The sequence below is a fragment of the Podarcis liolepis genome (assembly GCF_965112155.1).
Source record: "Podarcis liolepis genome assembly, chromosome: 8".
NCBI classification, from domain to species: Eukaryota; Metazoa; Chordata; class Lepidosauria; order Squamata; family Lacertidae; genus Podarcis; species Podarcis liolepis.
This window is the reverse complement of record NC_139560.1, coordinates 18,795,145-18,820,708: the sequence shown is the minus strand read 5'-3', so window position 1 is coordinate 18,820,708 and position 25,564 is coordinate 18,795,145. Positions and strand designations below refer to the sequence as shown.

General features: G+C 39.2%; 1 protein-coding gene across 5 annotated transcripts in view; it reads right to left on the bottom strand.

Annotated features, from left to right (window-relative positions):
* The window catches only part of CSMD3 (CUB and Sushi multiple domains 3), a 591,548-nt gene that overhangs the window by 286,703 nt on the left and 279,281 nt on the right, over window positions 1-25,564 (bottom strand). For 2 of the 5 annotated variants that reach the window (XM_083516438.1, XM_083516434.1), the window contains exons 7-9: window positions 22,830-23,147; window positions 8,707-8,784; window positions 341-428 (exon numbers count right to left, since the gene is read on the bottom strand). In XM_083516438.1, the coding sequence (XP_083372564.1) occupies window positions 341-428; window positions 8,707-8,784; window positions 22,830-23,147 (484 nt within the window). The remainder of the gene's footprint in view (window positions 1-340; window positions 429-8,706; window positions 8,785-22,829; window positions 23,148-25,564) is intronic. The other 3 variants (XM_083516435.1, XM_083516436.1, XM_083516437.1) reach the window with 3 other exon arrangements.

Below are 25,564 nucleotides of genomic sequence, written 5' to 3'. Positions count from 1 at the left end.
ATAATTGTACTCTAATGAGAAATTTATATTGTCTAGCCTTGAATACTGGAACGTCCACCTTTTAATACTGGAGTCCATCTTTTAATGATGGGTGACATTTAAAATAGGAAAGGTATTAAAGTATGTTCCCAGCTACTTAAACATCTAAATGAAATTCAATACCAATAAAAAGTATATAGATTAGAACTGTTTAATTAATTCTATAAGAGCCTGTGGCTATGCATGTTGGGTATCAGTGATAGACAGATACATAGATTTATAGTGGTGTGTCTATATATCATTAATTTAGGCCCAAAAGGGGTAGTTGTCTTCCCCCCACCCCCTGAACTGCAAATGTTACCTAAAATCTGAGCCTATCCGTTTTCCGTTCTCAGGTTCTCCAGGATCTGGACACAAATTGGATGCCTGTTTAATACCGCCTTCATTTACTGCAGAAGAAAAACAAAACAATGTGAGCTGGAGATATATATTTTCAACATCTAGAAAATGCCATAAAATATAAAACAGATAATAGACTGTTCCGTTGAACATGAATAAGGACGCATTCCTATACCACTTACCTTTAAGTAAGCCCCATTGAACTCTATGGTGCTTACATGTGAATAGACATGGGTAGGATTGGGAGATATATATATAAAATTACAGGCCATCATTATAAACAGTACCAAACAAAAGTAAGCACAACCCCATTGTAAGCAAACTATAGGTAATTATACATTGAAAGTTTAAGGTCATGTGGCCTTTGAAATACCAAATTGAATCACAAACATAATTTCCGTCTGTGGTCTGGAAAGCAAATGTTTCCAGAACTTAAGACTCAGTGAGAAAAATGATTTAAAGTACTCCTAAACCATTATGATATACCATGCACATCAAGGATAATGATGTTTAAGGATCACAAACAGACCAGATGAAAAAAATAATAAGCCTGATAATCAACTTCTTACTCATAGATTCGTTTACTGTTAATAACACATTAGAAAGTGATGCATTCTGTTTTAGGTTCATCAGTTGCAGTGCACAACAGCTTCATTTATGCAGTTGTGTTGCTCACAGTGGTGGTGTAGCAATGCAGTCCTGTAACCTCCCCAGCTCTTCAGCTCTGGGCATACAGCTTACCTGCTGCTAATGCCACGTGGCAGGAAGGACGCTTCAGCAGGGAACAGGCTCAGTGAATTGTAAAAATGCACAACCCATTTATTTGATTACTACAAGTTAAGCACTCAACATTGCTAGCCAATGTTTTCTAGAAGAAATGCATGCAAGTATTTGGTGTACCGACTTACATAGGAGCATATTCCATTGAATTCGGTGAAATCTACTTCTGAGTAGGCATGTATAGAATTGTTTCATGAACCACTAGATTATACATTGTGGGAAACTATGGGAGAAGGGATGGGGAGTTGGGAATGTCTGAGCATAACCCTTGTTCTCTTTCCAGTATAAAACATGTTTTATTGTGAACTTAACCAGCCATTGTGATAATTACAATCCCATGCAGCAATTCCTTTGGTTCATTTCCCCTTCATCTTCTAAGCTGAAGTATACAGCCTATCTTGCATGCCTAAGATAAAATAAGTGTCTCCATTGCATAAGGAGCAAGCAGGGTTTGTCTCCTGAGCCCTAATGCCTTTGTCACCTGAGGAATGTGGGAACTTGGATGAGAAGGAGGTTGTTTCTCATCCGGCCTCACCTTTCAATAAAAGCACACTTTCATCAGCCTCATGTAGTTTGGCTGTTACTGCATTGGGTAATACCACTTTGAACTGCAGTGCTTATCCACACTGCTCAAAAGCTCCATGGTGCAAAATATTTCTCCTTCCTGAACATGCAAAACTCAAATGTGAACAGTGAAGGAGATAGTTGAGTTAGGTTTTGGATCTGCAGGGAGGTTTCCTAATAAACATTTATACATCTGATCTCCCACCATCAGTTTGAAGAGACATATTACAGAAGCCCTATACATTCAGCCCTTATGTACATGTTTCCTTGCCTATGATCTGACTTCATTCTTCCTTAGGAGGCACGGGCCATTCCAAGGCTATGATATATGTTCTGAGGGGGAGTGTCCATTTAGTTGTCATTTACAGTGCACTGAACACATTTATTCAGAAGTAAGCACTAGAATGTCCTATGGAACTTACTCCCAGCTAAACATCCATAGCATTGCAGGTTTACAAATTAATAAACACTTTCTGTCAGTAACTGATTCTTCACAGAGAGTGTAATGTGGTCATTCTTGTTTTCTCAGCCACTTTTTTTTTTTTTTTACTATTGACGTATCCATCCTTTAATCTGGCTGGGCACGACTCACATTAAGTTTTTATGTCTCCATGTTTGACATCTATCTGTAGTTGAAGTGGAGGTGAAATTAAAGTTAGATTCCTTCAGATTACATCAGTAATAGAGGTTATTTTCAAGTGACAAAAACTGAATTACTGTATCTCAACATTTGATTTCTTTTTAAAAAATAAAAAATAAATAGTTGGGGCAAATGTAGTTGATAAATATTCAGTACTCCTATGAATCTCGAGATGGAAGAGTATGTGTGAAACATTCTTAACTTGCCCATTTGTATATCGGTGATATATCCAAATCAAAAGTAGGATGAAATAGATGACGAGGATAGAAAACAATAATAAATAATTTATGTTGCTATTTATACTAGCATAAGCATTATATAATATATTTATTATATAACCATGGTATGAACTAGCACATTTAAATCACACTAATTTCAATCGGAGTGAATTTTGCACATGTTTAATTTCTTACTGAAATCAATGTGACGTAAATGAACAGATTGGATGTTCATTCTCTTAGTCTTCCCTCGCTTAAAAGATTTGTTGTACTTCTACAAACTTCAGAGTTCAAGGAGAATCTTGACTGACTCATATGCTACAGGTTAACACCACTAAGAGCTAATGAATATATTGCAGACGACTTGCTAATGGGAAGACAGAAACACAGGAAGCTGACCTATGTTGAGTCAAACCATTGGCTCAACCAGCTCAGTATTGACTGCACTGACTGCCAGCGCCTCCATCCTCCCAGTCAAGGGACCTTTTGCATGCAAGCCTTACGCTCTACCACTGAGCAACAGCCCTCCTCATTCCAAACATCTCTTCCAAAGTTGCCTGGCAAAATGTTGTTGCTGCTGGATGTTGAGCTGCCTCTTGGAGTACATACTCTCCAAAGGCAGGTTACAGCAATTCTATAACTTATATTAAGGCTACAATCCTAACTCAGAATCCATGCTGTTGGAGGTAGTTAGGATCCAGCAGATATCCCTGTCTGCTGGCCACCACCAGTGAGCAGCTTCCACTGCCTTGGCCACAGAAAGTGCAGCTTGGTCATTCTACTGCTGATGGAAGGCCCTAAAATGAGACAGCGGTGGAAGTGCGGTGTTCAAGATCCTCTGGATTCTGAGGTAGTCCAGTTCCTGGAAAGGGGAGCAAATCCAGTCCTCTTAAGGTTTGCTAGCCTAGAGTAATGTGTCCAGTTCTGGCCACCACAATTTAAGGAGATGATCAGGGGTCTGGAGACCAAGCCGTATGAGCAACAGCTGAGGGAGTTGAGTTCCAGGCTTAGCCTAGAAAAGAGGAGACTGAGATATGGTAGTCATCTTCCGATATCTCAAGGGCTGACACATGGAAGATGGAGCAAACTTGTTTTCTCTTGCTCCAGAGGCTAGGACCCAAACCAATGATTTCAAGTTACAAGAAGGGAGATTCTGACTAAACATCAGGAAGAACTTTCTTATAGCAAGAGCTCTAAGACAGTGGAATGGATTCCCTCAGAAGGTGGTGGATTTTCCTTCCCTGAAGGTTTTTAAGCAGATTGGCTGGCCATATGCCATGGATGCTTTAGCTGAGAGCCCTGCATTGCAGGGGGTTAGACTAGATGACCCTCAGGATTCCTTCCAGCTCTACCATTCTAGGATTATATGGTGCACCTAAAATTTGGATATAAGTAGCTGCCCCATCTTTTCCACAAGCAGCAGAACTCTACAATTAATAGTATTGTATCCAATTTGAATATTAAAAATAATAGTAAAAACAACTAACATTAAAGAAGTAACAGGTGAAATAATTCTTTAAAACAAGCAAACCATAAAACCACTCAAATGCAGACAGGAAAAACGTATTTAGGGATTTTCTACAAGAAAACAGAGAGGGGACCATATGAACTTCTTGGACAGGTCATCCCAGATATGAGGCCACCACCCAGAAGGCTGGTACTCACCAACCTAACTGCTTTCACCAGTATTCCAATTCCTGAGGGCTCTGGCCTTGCAACAGTATTAAACTTCAAGAAGAATTGTTGAGAAGGTAAAATAGCCATTCACCCAGACCTTTGGGGAAAAAAACCTAGTGTCTAGTTAGTTGAGCTTCTCAAGTGTATGACTCCCATGTTTTCTGACAGATATATTTTTTATGCTGTTTTTATTTATTTTGAAATTGACTTTTTTTTTTACATTTCATTTTATTCTTTTTTGTGATCTGGCCAGAGAACATATACTTTTGGTCACATGTTCAGCCATAGAAATATAAAGTGATATTGAAGTGAGTCATACGAGTTAGTCATGCCCATTGATTTCAGTGGGCCTATGCTGTGTATGATCTGGTTGCCTACAATTCATGGTAAATAAATAAAATCACTAAGTGGCACGGGGCTTGAAGGTATCTGGATGGGATAGGAAGTTGCTGTCCCATTGCTGTTCTGTTCTTCTTGGACAGAAAGCAAAAACAAAACGACAGTGTAAAAATATGATCCTGAGACAGGCAGGAAAACAGCTCTTCTTTCCCATGGGTTGAAAGACTGGCTACAAATGTGAGGCCAAGATTTGGCACAGCACTGGTGTGTGCTAGTAAAGAACATGTCAAGGCAAACACAGAATGGTTAACTGGGGTAGAGATTCTTTCTGTGCTTTAGCTTAGTGCTAGGGACAGGAGATAGGGGGAGCCCTTAGTTAAAGAAACAACAACAGCATGTAGATATAGTAAAGATAATATCTCTGGGCTGTATTTTTCTTTCTTTTCACTTCTTGGCTAGCTATTCTGGATTATGCCTCAGTGTGGATAGGATACACAGTCCTTGAAATACAGATTCTTGATGACCTCGTCAAATTCCAAGGCTTTCAGTAGCACCTATATGTGGATGTCGCTATGCTATGCCCTTTTCCTCATGGATCTCTCTCCTTCTGACCAGCCCAACATCCATATTATTTGCTTATATTATTGCCACACAAGGGTGCTCTACAAATTAACAAACATATATTGCACAAGTGTTTATTACAACCAGTATAGCACAAGTTCTGAATAATGGGCTGCCCATAGGTTTGCAGACAACAATAATTACATCCGTTTGGAATCCAAGTATTCTGAATGACCCTTACAAAATGGTATGGCTGACTGGACAAAATGTTGAATTAGAGCTAAAATTAATGTTTCATTGGTCTTTGCAATCGTAAGTACATAGACGTTTCAAACTAATCCCCCCCTTTTTAAAGCATGGGTAATGCCCATTTATCATATGTGGTCTGAATAGCTAACTAATCACTGTTTACAAAGTATTAAATGGTACAGCATTTTACTAAAATAAATTTTCTTCATTATGTTGCTAATTTGCTGGTAAAATTAAAACTGCCTGCCTGTAGTTATTTCTGGCTTAAAATGCAAGCAGAATGGGCCATCTCACTGTTACATTCTAACCAGTACCTAGCAATCTATTGGCACCAAGTAAATGCTTAGCATTAAAAGCAGAAGGAGGTACCTAATCACAGTTGTAGTAACAGTAGTTATGAATGACCTTATCCAGTTCAGCACATCAAGGATGGATGTTAGTAGCAATGGCATCAGGTGAAAGTGTTAAATGTTGCATTAACATGACTTTAGTTTTAGTAGCAAAATAAACGTTACACAAGTTGATCAAGCCCATTCTCAGTTCATTTGCTGTTTCCTTGTGAAAAAGAAATGATTTGTTTATATTATCCTATTTCACGTTTCAAAATTGTTTCAGCCAACTCTTTTGGTTATGCAGAACCTTGAAAGTCAGTATATTTGTATCTTCCTGCATCCATGTACCAAAAGGAAGGAAACAGCAGCAAAGAGTGAAACTTTTTTTCTTTCCTCACTACCATTCTGCAATTTTTACATCTTTCTTCTTTTCTTCCCCCAGTTTATTGTGCTCCCCCAAATAGAGAACCAGCCTGCCCAATGGTCGTTTAGACAACTGTATTTTATAGATTAAATAACCAGTACTACAAATTGATTTGAAAAGAACCCATGGCTCCACTGGAGTGCGAGGTCTGAAATTAATATTGGGAAAATTGGGAAAGGCTACATTACAAAAAATTCCAACCAGTCAGGGCAGAAAATAATGAACTATGTGGAGCATTGATCTGATTCGTTCAAAATAATTCCAGGTGTTCATAGTAAAAAATAGGCCTACTTTATTTTTCCTTTATAACAAAAAGTTGAATGGGCTTGGCTATGTAGAATACCTGATGCAGAAATTCCCCTGAATGTTCTCCCCATACTAAGTACGTAGAACCGATTCCAATACAGTTTTTGCATATGCCTAACACAACCAAAATCTGCCCGAGGCGCACACAAAATTCAACAAACGCCAATTTATAGATGAAGAACACTTGACCTTAGTCAAAAGCCTGAGAAGTGAAGAAGAAACTCAGTGTACACATTTTATGCATATAGATCATACTGAAATGTTTCAAAAGTGGTTCTACTCTGAAAAGTGACTTAAAATGGCATACAGTTGATATTATGCTTTTTCCAAGTAATCTCTGCTAGCTTCAGGTGCTAAAATTAAATATATTGATAAACATTTCCTTTCACCTTCAGAATTTTGAGCACATTAGACACAGAATAAATAAAAAATTCCTTCCAGTAGCACCTTAAAGACCAACTAAGTTAGTTCTTGGTATGAGCTTTCGTGTGCATGCACACTTCTTCAGATACACTGAAATAGAAGTTGCCAGATTTCAGTGTATCTGAAGAAGTGTGCATGCACACGAAAGCTCATACCAAGAACTAACTTAGTTGGTCTTTAAGGTGCTACTGGAAGGAATTTTTTATTTTGACTATGGCAGACCAACACGGCTACCTATCTACTACTTAGACACAGAATGTTTACCTGCTAATGTTATGTCTACTTTTGGTAAGGGTAGAAGTAGAGCCATGGTTTATCCCTAATTTGCAGGTATCTGTGCTTACAGAAACTCCTTGTTTAAGGCCAGCAGACTGGCTAAGTCACTTCACCATAATCAAACCTGAATCTTCGCATGGCACTTCCTTAATAGGGACTGATCAGTCATGTGGCTCAGAGAATGGTCTGAAAGTATTTGGATGCAGTTCTGTCACTGAAGCTAAACAGATCTAGCCCTGTAAAACATGCAGTGGCTAAAAATGGCAGATTGTGATCACACCATTTGCCACCAGCAATGAATCATATTCACCAGGTTGCTTGCGGATCCCCTACTATCATCACTGCTGATTGGCGCAGATTAGGAAAGACCTGGAAGCAACCTGAAGACAGATTGTTCGTGGTCCTGGTGAAACACTGCAATAAATTCCCGCACTACATTTTTGTACATTGGAAGAAATCAATTTTTTAAAAATCCAAGAAAAAATAGTTCAGCTTGAAAGGGGGGTTCAAGAGGCCTCCTCTGCTAGCTCAATGCTGGTTACTGAATACCAGTTGTCATTTTTTCTTCTTCAGGCACACGAGATGCTGGACTTAGGGCATCTTGCAACCATTTTGATTTGCCTCCAGTCACCATCACTTAGTCTAATCTCTTGCCATATGGCATCAACGCAAAGGCAAATCAGAGTGAGGAAGTCTAGTGGGAAAGAAATACTTCCCTGTTTGCAGCACATCCCCACTGCTGAAATTTCTTCCAACTCTGCAGCCTACAGACAGAACGATGAAGTTGAGGTGGGGGGGTCACAATTTGGGTCAACTTTTTAATGTGTAGTTCATTGTGTTTTTTGAAAGTATAAAGGACTCTGGCACTATGAGTAGGGGGGAAATCAGTTTAGAAAGGTACAAAGTTTATTTTATAATATTTTACCATTTTCTTCTTCAGGCTAGAAAATAAGCATCTGTTTCTGACTAGTTGTCATACCCAGTTCATTCTCTAATCCAGAACCCCCACAATCCTCCCCCCATGGAACATATTTAGTTTATTATAGCTTTCGTGCATTAATATGCATTAATATTATATTAGTAAAAAAATTCATTATCCCTTTTTAATCAACTCTAAAAGGCCATTGTCTTAAGCACTCATTAGGGAATCAGTCGCTACAAATTTAGTTGAGGTTACTACTGATAATACATGTTTATCTGAGAAGACATGTTTAGGGATTGCATGGATGAGTGCGCATATTAATTTAACTTCAAGTAAAAGCCTACTGCTAGAAAAAAAGGGGGGAACATTTGTAGAACTTCAAAATTTAAATTTGGAATATTCACAAAGAAAATTAACTGCAGTGATGCCATATTTGCATAAAGTCACTTCAGAGTACAATTACACTTTCACATTCACCATGCAGACTATAGAATACATATTTAATACAGTTAAGTGCTTAGATATATGTGAACAATATTGAAAACACACACAAACAACACAGACAGCACAAACTTCACTCTTGCACTAGAAAAAGTAACAAAAAGGAGTACACTCACAGATAGAAAACTTGTTGCTGTTGTCTTTCCCTGGAAACAATTTAAATCCTCTAGATTTAAAATCTATGGCCTTTTTCACTAGTTAAGAAAACAAACAAAAACACATATCAGATAATACAGTCTAACAAGATGTTCATTTCAATTGACAGTTCTTTTTATCATGGAGGTGCAAATTAAGCATAATTGGCTTCAACAATATTGTGTACCCATAGAGAGAGAAAAAGAACAGAGTCCATTTTTTTGTTTTTACACAAAAGGCAGTATTTATATTATATAAAAGTATACAGGAACAAACAAATAGGCATAACATTATTATTTTTCCTGTAGTGAGTGTATGATGCCTCTTATGCAAAATTCTAAAACAAATTTAAATATTCCAGTTTCCATGTTCCACAACTGATTTTGTGTAACTTTATTATACCATTATGGAACCTGGAAAGCCAAGAATTTAATAGAGGTTCACAATAGTGTTTCCAAATCCCTGTCTCATTTAATGAGTATTTATTTCCCTTATTAAGTATCTGCTGCGATATTTTCTATGCTTTTAAAACGCAAAATTGGAACACCTCCCATCCTGGAGCAGTTTTGTATGGGCTCAAAATACATTCAGGAGGACATACAAGAAAGCCATGATCATTCTCCAAAATATTTTCTGACAGTGGTGTGAGTAAAGCAATGACAATATTGAATGAATCAATATGAGGTTAGTTAATCTACCTCTCTCTCTCTCCTCCCCCCCCCCCCGCCCTTCCATCAATCTGTCTATTTCTGCACATTTAAGTTTAAGATCTGTAAAGTAACTTTGTGGCCAGAAAAAGAAAACTGCATCATCAGCAATATGGTCACAAAGTTAGATCATGTAAGGATGGAAAGATAACCTATTTCCAACCTATCTGTATGGCAATCAGTTTCAGTATATTAAACTCTGAAAAGCCTATCACAGTAGATCAATAAACCAAGGAGACTGTATCTGATTTTTTACATTATGATTTGTAACAGAATGAACTATCTGAATTGTCCCTGTATGTTACCAGATTTCAGATTAGCACATCCTTGCAAATTTGCCCCAAGGAAGGATATGTGAGGATACAGTAAGATGCGGTCTAAGATATGTCAGAACAAGTGATGTTTCATTAGGTGGTGAAGTCAACCTCAGCTGATATCAGCTCAGATGGGATGGTCTTTCTGTTCACCTATTGGCGTGTAAGACTGCAATCCTAATTGCACTTCCTTCCTTAATATGCTTGCACTGTATATTAACTAGGTGTAACCCTCTTTTCTATTAAAATTGCAGGACTCCTATACTATACTAGATCTAGTTACTCTGCCTAAGAAACCACTGGCTGCTGTCTTGTGAGGAAAGCTTCCAACAGGCATGACATTTAGTGATGACACAACATAGCAGCAGGCAGATAGTCTTGCGTACATATGGGGATCTTGAGTTTTAGGTCACTGTGTGGAAATACTGGGATAAAATCACCCTATGGTTATCTTTCTAGAAGAGTTTTCTCTAAGTATAGGACATGTCCCACTATTTTGTAAATGCTGGAAGAGAGAGAGAGAAACTACAGTGCGCTTCAAATTATTTTTCAAACAGCCCAATCCTACTGAGTTTAATGGGGCATGCTTCCACATACGAATACACAGGATTCCCAAAACCACAACAGAAATAACCGTGTCGCTGTCATAAAGGCAGCCTATGTTTAATGCTAACTCATAGTCTGTTATATCATTCATTAGAACAGACTTCCCAGGTGCCATTTGTCATCTGATAAGCATCATTATGACATCAGTAACTAATAACATTAAACTACATCTCCACTAATTCTAATTGCGTTTTATTTACCTGTTTAGAAGTATAGCTAGTTTTAGTTTCTAAACTCTCCTCAAAACATCCCTGCTTTTACTATATTATTTGCATATAATATATTTATCTTATCAATTTTTCTTTCTTTCTTTCTTTTTTAAGTATATCATTGTGCAGCTGCTATGAAATAGCAGTGATGTAAAGAATATGAAAGAAAGAGATGAAACGATCACAGGAAGGGAAGAAAAAGATAAAAATGACAGAAGCAAAATAGTAGAGATGATTGCTTATAAATGGACATGAACCTGCCAAGCTGATTTCGATTGGCGAGTTAAGTATGTGCCCAAAATGAAATTCTATGTACATTTACTTTGGAGCAAATCCCAATAAGCACAGGGAAATTTACTTCCAACCAATTAGATATGTAGGATTCCGGTGCACGCTTGAAATCAATGTGGTTCAATAATGCTTGACATTGGTTGGATCATGCCCCAAGTTTAGATTTACACATATTTGCTTTCAATAATATGTAAATATTTGGAATTCAACAATGCAAACAAAAAGAGAATTACATATTGAACATAGCTGTATGAAACCACTGTATGATTAAAATAGTAGAGTAAGGTTTAGGTTTGAAGTAAATGGGAGAAAGAAAAAGAATAGATTGTGGCAGGAAGCCCAGAGAACCCATAAAACTCCAAGCATAGTTCAATGAGTATTATTTTTCAAGTCTCTTGAGGTAGGGGGGGGGCTTTTTCTATGTTTCAGTTGTGTTTAATATATAATAATAACTAATTGAAGAAAGACCTCACATTTTAAGAAACAGAACCATTTGAGTAATTTCACAGTTTAAGGTGATCATGTTAATTAGTTTTCAAAGGCAAAACACTTCAAAAGCTCCCTGTCCTATGAAAATGGACAGTTCATAACTGTTATAAAAGAAAGCCAAATAATAAAATTTCACTCCCCACCCTGCAATTCCAGAGTATAATGGTGATAATTATGTGGCTTTATGTAGAGATAGCATGGGCAGAATAATGAAGTATGGAAGTGGATGAAGGCTTTGATTGAAAATATTAAGTGACATTAATGGTTTTGTATAGTAGTCCATAAAAAAAAGAAAAGGCTTGGGGTTTGCTGGATTTAACATGCACACACACACACACACACACACACACACACACTGACAGGAGCAGGTGTTTGGAGCGGGTCAGCAATAAATCACACAGAGTAAGTGATTGTAACTCTTTATTAGATGAAACAAAGTCCACTCAGAAGTTCCAGGTCTAATGAGCACAGCAACTCTACCCAGGAGATCTTGCCCCTGTGAGGAAGTTGTGGAGTCTGAAGGTCTGCCTTCCCACAGCTGCCTAAGTCTCCATCTCTCCCCGGGTCTTTCCTAAGCAATCTAATTTGCCTGTCTTTGCTGCTCCCTCTTCATATCTCTTCTGGTTCTGGGGAACTTGTCACGGCAGGAGTGGGAGACTCCCTGGCTCATTCACCAGCCTTACTCCTTTCTGCCTCTTGGACTCCTTCATCTCCTGCTTCCACTGCTGCTGCTGATTCTGGATTCTGCTCTGCCACAGACTCTCCCTGCTCACTAGGCCCTGTTACTTATTCAGCTTCTGGCGCCTCCTCCCAGGCTTCTCCCTCTTCTGCCTCTGATTGTCATTCCACCACCAATCCCCAGGCTCTGAGTTCTCCAGCTTGTTCCTTCCACCATTCCTCTTATTGTCCAGCCAATCCACCACACACACACACACAATTTATGTAGACTAAATTACAAAGGACGCTGTGCTACACTGACTCCAACCATTAGCTTATCTAACCCCATAGAATCCACAATAACTGGCAGCTGCTCTTCAGGGTTTCAGACAGTAGCTCATTTCCAGGCCTAACTGGAGATGCCTGGGATTGAAACTGGGGACATTGGCTTGCAAAGCATGTGCTCTACCACAGACAGTACTGGAATCATTCCCACCAGTACTGTGGAACCTTGGTTCTCAAACTTAATCCATTCCAGAAGTCCGTTCCAAAACCAAAGTGTTCCAAAACCAAGGTGCTCTTTCCCATAGAAAGTCATGCAAAATGGATTAATCCGTTCCAGACTTTTAAAAACAACCCCTAAAACAGCAATTTAACATGAATTTTACTATCTAATGAGACCATTGATCCATAAAATGAAAGCAATAAACAATGTATCGCAGTCACACAATCAGTCAATCAGTAGCTGAACTGGGTTCCACACAGTCACAAAAAAGAGCCGCAAAAACGCAAGATAAATAGCAAAAACAGTCAGACCTCAGTGTGACACTCAAAATGGAAGTGTGGCACTCAAATCGGAAGCAAAACACTCAAAATGGAGCACAGTCAGCTTCCAAATTATTTTTGCAAACTGGAACATTTACTTCTGGGTTTGCAGTGTTTGGGTTCCAAGTTGTTTGAGTACCAATGCATTTGAGAACCAAGGTACGACTGTATGTGTATGCAATATAAGAGGGAAAAGAAGATATGATTTGCTGCGCATCATACAGTATATGTTCTGCACTTTTCCCAACCAAAATTGCTTCATTACATGGCAATATGTTTAACACCACATTTTGCTTGAGCTCTATTGGTTGCTTGAATAAATATATTTTCAGTCTGGCTTGCAACATGCACACAATATGATCTATCTCCCAATGTAAATGGACATTAGATGGTCATGTTCTAGAACAGATTAGTATTTTTCAAAACACCTAGGGCTGACATTCTATCGTACAATATCATGGACCACTCATAGATCTGCTGACTTTTAGGAAGCACAAGTCTGTCTGCCATTCTGTGTTACATCTTCACCAAAGGGGGACAGTGCGTTCCACCTGCCATTAAAGTATTTAATGCCAAGACAGTTGCCCAATTCCTGTACGCCTCCACTATCTGGAGTGGAGGACTAACATCTGAGCTAGGCTAAATTTTTGAGGGCCCTTCTCCAAATCCCCAAATGTTCCACATTCAGTCATACTGTTAGAAACTGGGAAATGCCCTCTATTGACAAGGACTTAAGGTCAGTGTTTTTTAAACTGAGCACAGGGTTATGCCTACACTCATCTCAGGATGAGTACTTCAGCTGCTGTCCAAGCTTAATGCCCCCAAAAGCTGCTTCAACTGGTTTTTCCTGAGCCCTTCTCCCACATATGGGTTATGACACTGCTCTTAAATCAGTAAAACAAAGACTGTGGGATATAGCCTTCTGTGATCTGCAGGCCTGCTCATACCTCTTCACCAAGTGCCCTGAGTATACAGTATGTCAGGCTATTTGACACAGCTGAATATTTAAGCAGTTGCCAATTATTGTAGACTTTTACTAAGGCTAGACATAATGTGTTTCCCTCTGAAATGCTCCAAGGTAGATTTGCTGGAGTCCCTTTATTTCACAAGATTATGTCCTTGCACTAACCAGGAAGTATAATGCACATAGCACATTCTCGTCCTGTAGACTATATAAGCAGAGCCGACAACATTTGAATAATTCACTATTGACAAATCTTCCAGGTAAATCTGCCCAATTCTATGCCAAGCTCCTACTAGACGATAAGATCCCCTGTGTGACTGGGTGTTGCCAAGTTTGTCTGAGGTGGTCAGGATAAGAGATAAATCTGTATTAGATACAAGTCAGAAACAGGCATAATCTTATGATATGTCCTAGCAGTGTGCTTTTAATGGATTTCACATGCACTGAATTTTGTCTTGCGAGTCTTTGGACTGCAATAAAGAACTTATTGATTTAGGCAGGTTTTAACTCCGCCACTGAAATCAATGGGATTTTATTTGTGGCCAAGCATGCACTGTGACACAATGGGTCAGTGTGTCTGGCTGTTAACCAGAAGGTTGTCTACCCAGAGATGGCTTTGGGCAAGATTTCTATGTGGCAGGTTCCCTCCCAACTCTACAGTTCTATGAGTCAATGAAAGCACATATAACACAAACAGAAACACATAAAGCTACTTTAGAAAATATAGTGCAAGATGTACAGAGGGAGAGAAATGAAAACAACAGAATTTGGCTGCAAGCTTATTTTTGCCCTGATCATGTTCTGCTGTACTATGAAAAAAATATTTGCTCATGTTCATTAATGGTTTATTAATCTTTTTTTAAACTGATAACAAACAAGAAATCTAAAATATACTCAGAGTCGCAAAGTGATTTCATGCTCTTTATTCAGCTCATAGTGGTGAGGAGGAATGAATGAAAGTCCCCTCAAAGTATCTGCTTTATATACATTATTTACACAATGGGCTGCACATGATTGGCCAATTCTGGAATTCTACTGTAAGCCAATCAGGTTGTGGATTCACTTATATCTGGAGCATGATTGGGTGGTTCCTGCCAACCAATCATACTGCTGCATTGTTCTAGGACCAATCAGACTGCTGCATTCTGAATCCTATTGTTCTAGGACCAATCAGACTGCTGCAGTTTGGATCCTATTCAACTCAGTACATAACAAAATCTAACAATATTGCAGTGCTACCTCGGGTTAAGTACTTAATTCCTTCTGGTGGTCCATTCTTAACCTGAAACTGTTCTTAACCTGAAGCACCACTTTAGCTAATGGGGCCTCCTGCTGCTGCCGCACCGCCAGAGCACGATTTCTGTTCTCATCCTGAAGCAAAGTTCTTAACCCGAGGTACTATTTCTGCGTTAGCGGAGTCTGTAACCTGAAGCGTCTGTAACCTGAAGCGTATGTAACCCGAGGTACCACTGTATATCATTACTAACCTGATTCCTTTCCACCCAACCAAATGTAACCCCCATACTCAAAGAAACAAAAACTGAAATGGATTTTTAAAACAACAACAAAGGAAACCGAAAGTATGTCCGACTATAGGAATGGATAATTTAAGTAGAGCTATGCTTACTTAGACAATACAAAGTTAGATCTTTCAGACAATACTGTTTCCCCCATGTGCATGGTCTGTTATACCAAAAGTTTAACAAGGTTGTGGACTCTCCTTCATTGGAGGTTTTTAAGTAGAGGTTGGAGATGGCCATCTGTCATGGATGCTTTAGCTGAGACTCCTGCATTGCAGGGGGTTAGACTAGATGACCATTGGGTCCCTTCCGAAATATGATTCTACAATTCTAATATCAAGGATCATATCCAATGTTGCACAAGCAGCCTTGTTCTTGTGCAATGGAATTCCACCTTCTCTCCCCACCCCCAGCTCCCCATATTGTACCAAAATCTGCTTTGGAGGGATGGAATTCCTAGGAAGCACCTTATTCCTTGGATATTTGATTCTTTTCTTCTTATATTGTACTAAGGTCCTGAACTGCCATCATTGTGTGGGGAATTACTGGATCTTATCTCTCATGCTTGTAAAAAAAAAATGATTATAACATGCTTGGAAAATGATTATAACATTTTCATTAACAGCAACAAGGTATCCTTGAATATCACCCTGGAAGCAACACTACAATAACTGATTGCTCTCGTTTGGCAAATAAATAGTTTGGCCAGTCAAAGCAGAGATGAGCATCAAAGAAATGAGCAAACACTTTTGTATCAACTGTCTACCTTGAAGCAACCCCTTTCTCATATGCAAATAGCCCATTGAACCTCTGTTGCCAGTTCCGTCTGTGCATATTACAACAAGCTTCATACTGGGTTATTCATTTATTTTGTTTTAAAATATTTATACTTTACGTTTTGAGGGGGGAAATGTTTAAAATATTCATTTAAATAGATTTCTAAATGCAGGATTTTGTGCTGATTTTTTTAAAAAATCCAGGCAGACCTAACATAATGAGAGAATGGATTTTCTGAAAATCTCCATGTCAAGTTTACCTGAACAGATTTTTTTTTCTAATTCCCATCTCTCTCCTTGATATCAACAATACTTGCATTTGACTTATTTTAATTTTGGTTAATTTAACTTCTTTATTTTTTTAGATTTCATAGAGATTTTATTTACACTTAAGATGTATAAAAATGGTTATAAATTGTTATATAAACAAGAAAACTAGGATTTATACCATTTCCACTAAAATGATGGACAATTCTCACATATTTTATCCATTATTATAAACATTACTATATGCATAATATTATGCAAATATACAGGATATGTAAAGTAACTAGCACATAATGATATACATAGAACAACTGTTTAAAAATAGTTATCTGTTAATACTGCAGATATATAGCACCTGATGAGGCTTGACTCTAATGTGTGTTATACGTATAATATATGTATATTAGTGTTTAATTTTGCATACAGTTAGGCTTTTTTTCAAAAAACAAACAAACAAAACAAAAACACCCCAACAATGGCTTGAATTACAGATAGGTAGCCGTGTTGGTCTGCCATAGTCAAAATAAAAAAATTCCTTCCAGTAGCACCTTAAAGACCAACTAAGTTAGTTCTTGGTATGAGCTTTCGTGTGCATGCACACTTCTTCAGATACACTGAAACAGAAGTTGCCAGATCCTTCTATATAGTGAGAAGGTGGGGAGGGGTATTACCTTCTCACCCCTTGCCTTTTCCTGTAAGGCCTATTGCAGTCGTTAAGAGTCCTCAACAGGCTCATCTCAGCTATCTGCCAATCTCCCATTCCCACCACCCTTCTGAGTAATACCCCCATACTGGCTAGGGTATGTAGCATTTAAGGAGCATTTCATTCTCTGCCTTGTACAGTAAGTAGGACTCATTCCTTTTGTACAGAAAGAAACTGATCAATGACTAGAAATGAAACAGACCAAAAAAAAAGACGGAAGAAAGAGAACTCTTGCTTTGCTTGTCATCTTTCTTTAAGAAATGGAAGGGCATCACATTTGTCACGCCGCACCAGTTCACCAGTCCATTTAATCCTATTCTGTCTCTGCGCAAGGTTATACACATGTAATTATCAAGAATTCTGCACACAAGAATTCTCTTCCTAATCCTATCAGCGTGTGGTTGATTTCTTGCTCAGAGCATGAATGTTTTCTCTATGTTTGTTTCTATAATTTTATCTATTTCTAGAGGGAGAGAAAAAGAACTACAGTTGAATGCAGCTGCATTTTCATATTTAAGACTTACAAAACACCAGAGGCATAGTGGTGGTGGGGGGGTAATAATAGTTAATAATAATAATAATAATAATAATAATAATAATAATAATAATAATAAATTTTATTTATACCCCACCCTCTCTGGCCAGAGCCGGGCTCAGGGCTGCTAACACCATTAAAATTACAGTAAAAACATTAAAAAGAAATTTAAATACAGGTTAAAATGCAATTAGAATAGAATCATAGAATCATAGCGTTGGAAGAGACCACAAGGGCCATCGAGTCCAACCCCCTGCCAAGCAGGAAACACCATCAGAGCACTCCTGACATATGGTTGTCAAGCCTCTGCTTAAAGACCTCCAAAGAAGGAGACTCCACCACACTCCACCACACTCCTTGGCAGCAAATTCCACTGTCGAACAGCTCTTACTGTCAGGAAGTTCTTCCTAATGTTTAGGTGGAATCTTCTTTCTTGTAGTTTGGATCCATTGCTCCGTGTCCGCTTCTCTGGAGCAGCAGAAAACAACCTTTCTCCCTCCTCTATGTGACATCCTTTTATATATTTGAACATGGCTATCATATCACCCCTTAACCTCCTCTTCTCCAGGCTAAACATGCCCAGCTCCCTTAACCGTTCCTCATAAGGCATAAATTTTGCCTCATAAGGCATAAATTTAAAATTTAAAATGCAGCCTCACTTTAAAAGTAGCCCATAGATCAAAACCATAAGGGGAGGGAAACATAAGGGTCAGACTGAGTCCAAACCAAAGGCCAGGTGGAACAGCTCTGTCTTGCAGGCCCTGCGGAAAGATGTCAAGTCCTGCAGGGCCCTAGTCTCTTGTGACAGAGCATTCCACCAAGTTGGGGCCAGTACTGAAAAGGCCCTGGTCCTAGTTGAGACCAATCTAACCACCTTGCGACCTGGGACCTCCAAAATGTTGTCATTTGTGGACCTTAAGGTCTTCCGCGGGGCATACCAGGATAGGGAGGCCATCACCCTGGGCACAGTTTTTTGGGGGGGAAGGGTACACACCCCTCACAACACCCTGCCCTGTGAGCTGTTGCATCCTTCTCATGGTGCTCTGTAGCTGGAGGACACACCAGCTCTCGGCACCCAGCAAGCCCAGCACTGCTTTGAGACCTGTCCTGTTGTGTCCTTCTCACAGCACCCTCCAGCTGGAAGGCACCGTAAAACGGATGCAACAACTCGCGGTGCCCTGTGAGCCCAGCACCATTTTTGCAAGTCTCACAAAGTGATGCTCGGCTCACAGGGCGCTGTGAGTGTGTGATGGGATTTCTGACTACGTGCTATTTTTATCAGCTTCCCACAAAGCAATTAAGAATTTGGCTGAAGGCCAAGAAGACTGAGCAGAGGGAGTTATTCTGCCTAGAGATATGGAGCCTTGGATACAACTCTGCTATTGGTCGAGGTCTCCACTTAGGCATGATGACTCATGACCTTCCTTGCTGGATAATTGGTTGGTCAGTGTGATGTTCTGAGAGTCGTTTGGAGTTTGTTCAGTGAGAGATTTAAGATCTGTGTCTGTATCCTGTATATAGTAACGTGCAGAGTCTGCTGTAAATAATAAACACCTATAAGTAACCAAGTTACTGGTAGCAGCATCTTGTTCCTGCTTCATCCTTCCTGCCTGCAACTGACTGCTTCTGGAAGTCTGCGTATGCTCTGCTATATTCAACTGGGTCTGGCTAAGATCCTGCAACAGGTTATAGTTGCGGAACTTCAATAGTGTGCCCCTCAAAGCAGTCAGCTGACTGTGGTCCCCACTGCACGGTTGGCCAGTTGGTGGAGTGTGACCCCACTTTGCTCTAGTGGCTGGGGGTCATTCCGGCAGTGCACTGCATCCACCCACCCACCCAAGCACTAGCGGGGAACGCTCCGTCACTGCTTAACACATGCATGTTATCCCTAGAAATTCCTTTACTTCTTAATGACACATGTGTTAAATGCTGTGGCGATGCTCTACGTAGTTCTAACCAACAGTCACTAGTTTCTGACTGCTTGTTTATGCACCAGGTGCCAATATGATAAAGTGATGGACTTGGACCAAGGAAACTCAAGCTTGAATCCCTGTTTTGCCAATCACTCTCCCTAGAGCTAATCTGCTTCACAGGATTGGTGTGAGGCTAAAAATGGAATAATTTCAATCTACACTATCTTTCAGAATGGAAAGGATGCAAACAAAACAATCTAAACTAAATGCACACAGTATTTATATATGAGTTTGCCTCACAGCCTGTATCAACACAACCAACATACAGCACAAATGTGTTCTGAGGCTACATTATAATTTTATATGATAAAAACATTAAATAAATAATTTGGGTTGTATCTAGGGGTGTCCATGCGTAAGCAGAATGGACGTCTTGCACAGCAGGACTCACCCTTCATCTCCTCCCCATCTTTAGCATCTTAATAATCATATAAATAATTTCCCTACTTTCTTCAGGGTCCAACTATGCTGCATTTGTAAGTCCACAGATTATGGCCTAGAGCAGGGACAGCCAATTTGGTATCCTTCGGATGTCATTTGATTATAACTCCCATCATTCCTGACCACTGAAAATGTTGGCTGAGGCTGATGAGAGCCAGAGTCCAACAACATTTGGAGGGCACCTCAAAAATACTTCCCAATACTGAAGAGAATGGGGAAAATACAATCCTGCAGAGCTATATTAACGTTGTACACTGCCCTGGGATAATTTGATAAAGGGCCACGGCTTTTTCCCCCCAGCCAGAACTCACCGTTTCCCATTTTAAGAGAACAAGGGAGGCATTCGTGGTGAGTTCTGGCACCTCCTTTTCTAGAAAAATAGCATTGTAAAGGGCAGTATATAAATTGAATAAATAATAATAATGATACAAAATAGCCCTTCAGAAGTTTGTGAATTGTCATTGAGTGTTTTGTTCTGTTTTCCATTTGGTTGCATGTATTTAAAAAAAAAAATGGCATCCAACATTAGACTGGAAAATGTGTGTGTGCATGTTACATTTATACTTGAATGCGGTATAAGGAAACAAAATCTTTGATATTGTTGGAAGGTGCCTACATTGCCAGGAAAGACAACTGTGAAAGTCCTCTGTGCGGGGATCAACAGTCAGGACCCACCATATGCTTACACAGAGAGAACGTTCCAGCTATCATTGACATGCATCCACTGGGATGGAAACCCCTGCGGCAAAAATCTGTTAAGGAATTTAGCAGAACTAGTGTAACAAAATTATTAACTCAGCCCCAAAAAACAGACACAAAGATGTGTCTGCATATTGTACGATAAGAAAATGAACATAGAGTTGTGGGCATGACACAATCAATGTCTCCCACACAAAGTCCAGCAGCCAGGTCCCTAAATACATGTATGCTAACATTTTCAGATTGTAAATCTGCACACTTTTCTTTTATAAAACAACACAATGCTAAATACTTTCAATCAGTAAAATCAGCACATAAGATGCAGCAGCTAAAACAAGAATCTTGAAAAGAAAAGAGAGCAAGAATGTAGAGATTCCACAGAAGATAAAGGAAAAGTTGCAAATATATGGTATCACCAAAGCCAAATGTCTAGACAGAGGTGACAGGAAGCCATAAACTTCTTAAAATTAAAGGCACAGAAATGGCAGTAGTTAATGGTCAGAAAAAGGCACATTGCACAAGCATTTTTCCTTGGTATGATTTGCTATTGAAGAACTCTATCCTCTAGAACTGTTCTCTATTTGCTCCTTGAATAGTACACCATTTACCATATTTGGCATTATTATATATATATATGCATACATACACATTCCCTTTCATTGAGTTGGATCCAGAGTTAAGCATGAGTAATGGGGTTGAAGGAAGCTGATTTGCCCGGTACTAAGTCCCATGGCAGACTTCCAGATTACAAACTGTTCTTCAAGAGGGCTGGGGCCCATTTGTGGTTTGTGCAACTGGAAGAATGGAGTTCCCCCCAAGAATGAGGCAAAGGCAACTTCTACAAGTTGGAATTCTACTAGTGGAAAGTGCCTCTGCATGATTTGGGGGCATCCCCTTTCCCTATATGCCCTCTGGTCTATAGCCCACCCCATCCAGCAGGGTCCCCTGAACCCAGTGAGCATATTAATTGGCTAGGAGGGGCTGTTGCTGGGAAAAGAGAGTGGCAAAGTCAACTTCCATCAGCCCGTTACCCATGTTTAACTTTGGATCCAACCCATTCAAATATGGATTATTCTACTGGGGAAAGGGACTTCTCAGTAGTAGTGCCATGACTATGGTATGCATTTCCCAGGAAAGCATATTGGGTTCAATTTCAGCGCCTGCCAAATGGTTTTTGTTTTTTGTTTTTTTGTTTTAAATTTCTCAGGACTTTTAATTTGACCTGTTTATATCTCTGCTAATGACTTTATGCTGCTTGTAAACTGTTCTTTTAGGATGTTCCTCAATTGTTGCATTTTTACTTTCTTTTATAGGCTGTCCAAATAATTTATTTTGAAAAACAAGGTAAAAATACGTACAAAAGATTTCAAATTATGGGGTCATTCCCATAAAACCTATTTTTAGATCAGGCTGTACCATTTCCTTTAGTTAAAAATTAAATATTTTACCTTTGTTATTTTACATTTTAAATAATGCATATTTAACTTAAATGGCACTACACTTCCATAGTATTTTAAATATTGTGATTCTTGAAATAATCTTAAGAATAAGGAAGCATTTTCTGAAGCTGTTCAGTTCTGAGGCTGTATTAATTAATGGTCTGTTCTTTGCTTCCTTCATTAAGGAGCATAATGGGGCAAGTTAAAACTGCCGTAAGTTTATATGACAAACTGAACAGCACTATGTTATTGCCATGTACATTTCAGTATCTCTCTTACTCTGCCAAATTTACAAAAGTATTATATAATTTGAAATCGACCCTATTTGCTTGAACAGAGTCAGTTCCCCCAATATGGCTGTCATATGGCATTCACTTCATGGCAGTGGCTTATCTGTACAATAAGCTAATTTTCTGTGGCCTTCATGTGGAAGCTGTGTTCCTCCAATATGAGCATCTCTCCTACTTTTTAGAGGGACACCTGGATTTCTAGACACAGATCCAGAGTCCCAGTCGCATTTAGTACTCCACTTCCTAGACCCCGAATGCTGATCCCATCACTTCCAATTTTTATTTCATAATCTACCCTTTCATTTAGGGAATCGGGGGACAGGAGTGGGGGAGAATTAGTGTAGGCAACACATCTATGGCTGTAGACTAAATGGGCACAAGAAAAATAACATCCAATACCTCTATGTGTAACAACTGCAAGCTCTTTAGGTCTTTCTATCTGCTCAGCATTTCTTGGTCGTCTTCTTGTACTTTGGGTAATTGCTGGTTGAAGGGAGAGCGACTCCTTGGAAGTGGTGAGTTCCAGATCTGATTTTCTGAGATTCACAGCTTGGACTCGCTGCTCTTCGGAAACTCTAGGGCTGGTGACAGTAGTAACACTGGATACAGTAACATCATCAGATGTGCTAGCAACCGTAATATCACCAGCAGTTGCCGCAATATCCTCCTCTAACTCACCAGTGCAGGCAGTTTGGGTCAAAGTGGAAGAAGAAGAACCTGTGGGACACACAGTAGCACTGGATGCTAACTTTTTTCTTTGGAATTGTGTATTCTTTTCTTTTCTTTTTGCTCAGTTTAATCAGATAAAATGTCCCTCTGTTTGCCACATTAAAGACACTGGCAAGAGGCAACTCAATTGCTCTTTATTTAAAACAAAATCTGCTGTACTCAAGAGAACATATTTGCACATCGGTAAGCAGAGTGTACCTACAACCACAGCACTCACAAAGCACAGTTTAATGGAAAAGGTGACCAGAAAAGAACACAATGCAGCATTTATTAGTGGTACCAGTAGGTCGGCAACAGGTTGGCCTTTTATCACTCACTGTCAAATTCATCTGAAAACAGTATTATATATATATTTAAGTACACATGGATAAACCAACATAACACATAAAAGCCAGTGAGGTCTTAAAAATAATGAACAATAGTATTCATATTTTAACTGAACTGGTATTTGCTACTTAAAAAATAATTAACTGAATGCAGACTTATCTGTCCCCCTTGTAGAATTACATACCTGAAGCTTTTTTTGTACTTAAAACGATGTATATAAAACTATAGGTATAATCCTTCACTGTGAGCCAAGGCATGAAAGGTTCCACACAGGGCTCAACCAACTCATGTTAATTCCTTCCACTCTTCTCAGCATATATACAAAAGGTGCTTGCCTAGGGAATGCCTAAGGGCAGTGGGGCAAATGAGAGGGCTGGACTAAAGCAAGCAGGCAATGTCAAGAGCTTGCAGCCATGCTATGACTGAGGGGTAAACAGCTCTGGAAATGCTACAGGAGTCTTCATGAAGATTATGTACCATGAATCCCCATCTTCTGACAAAACTCTTTAAGCTGCTCAGCAGAAAATAGAAATGAGGACTGAATTGTAGTTTAAATACAAAAGAGTCCTCTTATGTGAGTAGATCTGGTATACAAAGTGTATAGTCTGCATGTGATACATAATCTTCACCTCACCCTCAAATTATTTTTCAGAGCATATAATAACTTATTTTTTTGGGGGGGAACAAACTTTTGAGGAGGCGTTGAGCTAGTGTAGCATGCTGAAGCTTTTCCTCCTTACTGGGGTCAGTTTGGAGGAATCTGTCACATCAGTACTCTATTCTAGTTTCACAGTTCAAGGTGTTGATTTTGCTGAATTGGATTCTTAAGAGTCATTCATTGTATGCATTTGTAAAAAAAATATCACCGAAAAGCTTGAATGGAAAGCAACTTTTGGTTCAACAATGTTTAGAAAATTAGCTCTAGAAACCTTTTGGAGAACATGATGTGTTTTGGAGAACATGATGTGTTTAAAACAAAATTAGATGTTCCGCAGAGACCTCAGTATGTCACATTTTGCCTCTGTTGGCTGTATTGCCATCACCAGTCAAACAAACAGGAGTTCCAAAAATTGCTGAGTGAGCCAAGTATAGGGAAGAAATGTGAGATGTGGAAATACAGTCCTCTCCACATCTATGTTCTCCCATTTGAGTCTATCCCATACTCTTTATATACCCAGATGTGAATCCAGTGCCAAGGAAAGCAAAATTTCTGTGGACTTGATGCCAACTCATAATGTCAGATATTTCCCCATCTCCCACTAAAATGTCTTGTCTACTTTGAAAAATTGGAGGCTTGGTTAATATCATTCCACTTATTTAAGTTGTTGTTTTACGCTTCTTATGCTTCTAGCTACCTGATTTGTATTTATAAATTGCATAATTTATACACAGTTTTGCACAAGTCTTCTGTCCAGAAACTATAGCAGAGGTAGACCATGTGGTGTCCTCAAAATGTTGTTGGGACTCCCAACTCCATTAGTCTCAGCCTGCATGGCCAGTGACCAGAGATGATGGGAGTTGTAGTCCAACAACATTTGAAGGGTTGCCATGTTGACTAGCTAGGTAGTATGGAGATTAGAGGTCCAGCTCATTTACTCCCATATTCCAAAACATATCTGAAGTACTGCCTCACATCCATCCAGAGTTTTTACCATCCCATTTTCACTGTGCTCATTGCCCATCCCTCCTGCAGCCATCAGATGGCTGTTGACTTATCTTGTCTTTACATAGGGAATTCTAGCAGTAACTTATTCAGTGAGCATGTCATGTGTCATATCTCCCTGCCTCTCCAACTATGCAGGACTTCTCATGCTATTGGTTAGGGAACTGCAGTTAGTGCAGGAGATTATATTAATCCTCTGCTCAGAGATCTACATTAGCTGCTGATTTGTACCAGGTCAAATTTAAAGTGTTACTATTGGTATATAAAACCCTTAATAGCTTGGGGCTATTCTCTCTACTTAAAGAATCACTTTAACCCACATATGCCAACTTGACTGTTTTACACATGCCACAAAATGTTTGCCCCACACTCGCACTGAATCAATTCTTTGTGGCAGCACTGATTCTCTGGAACT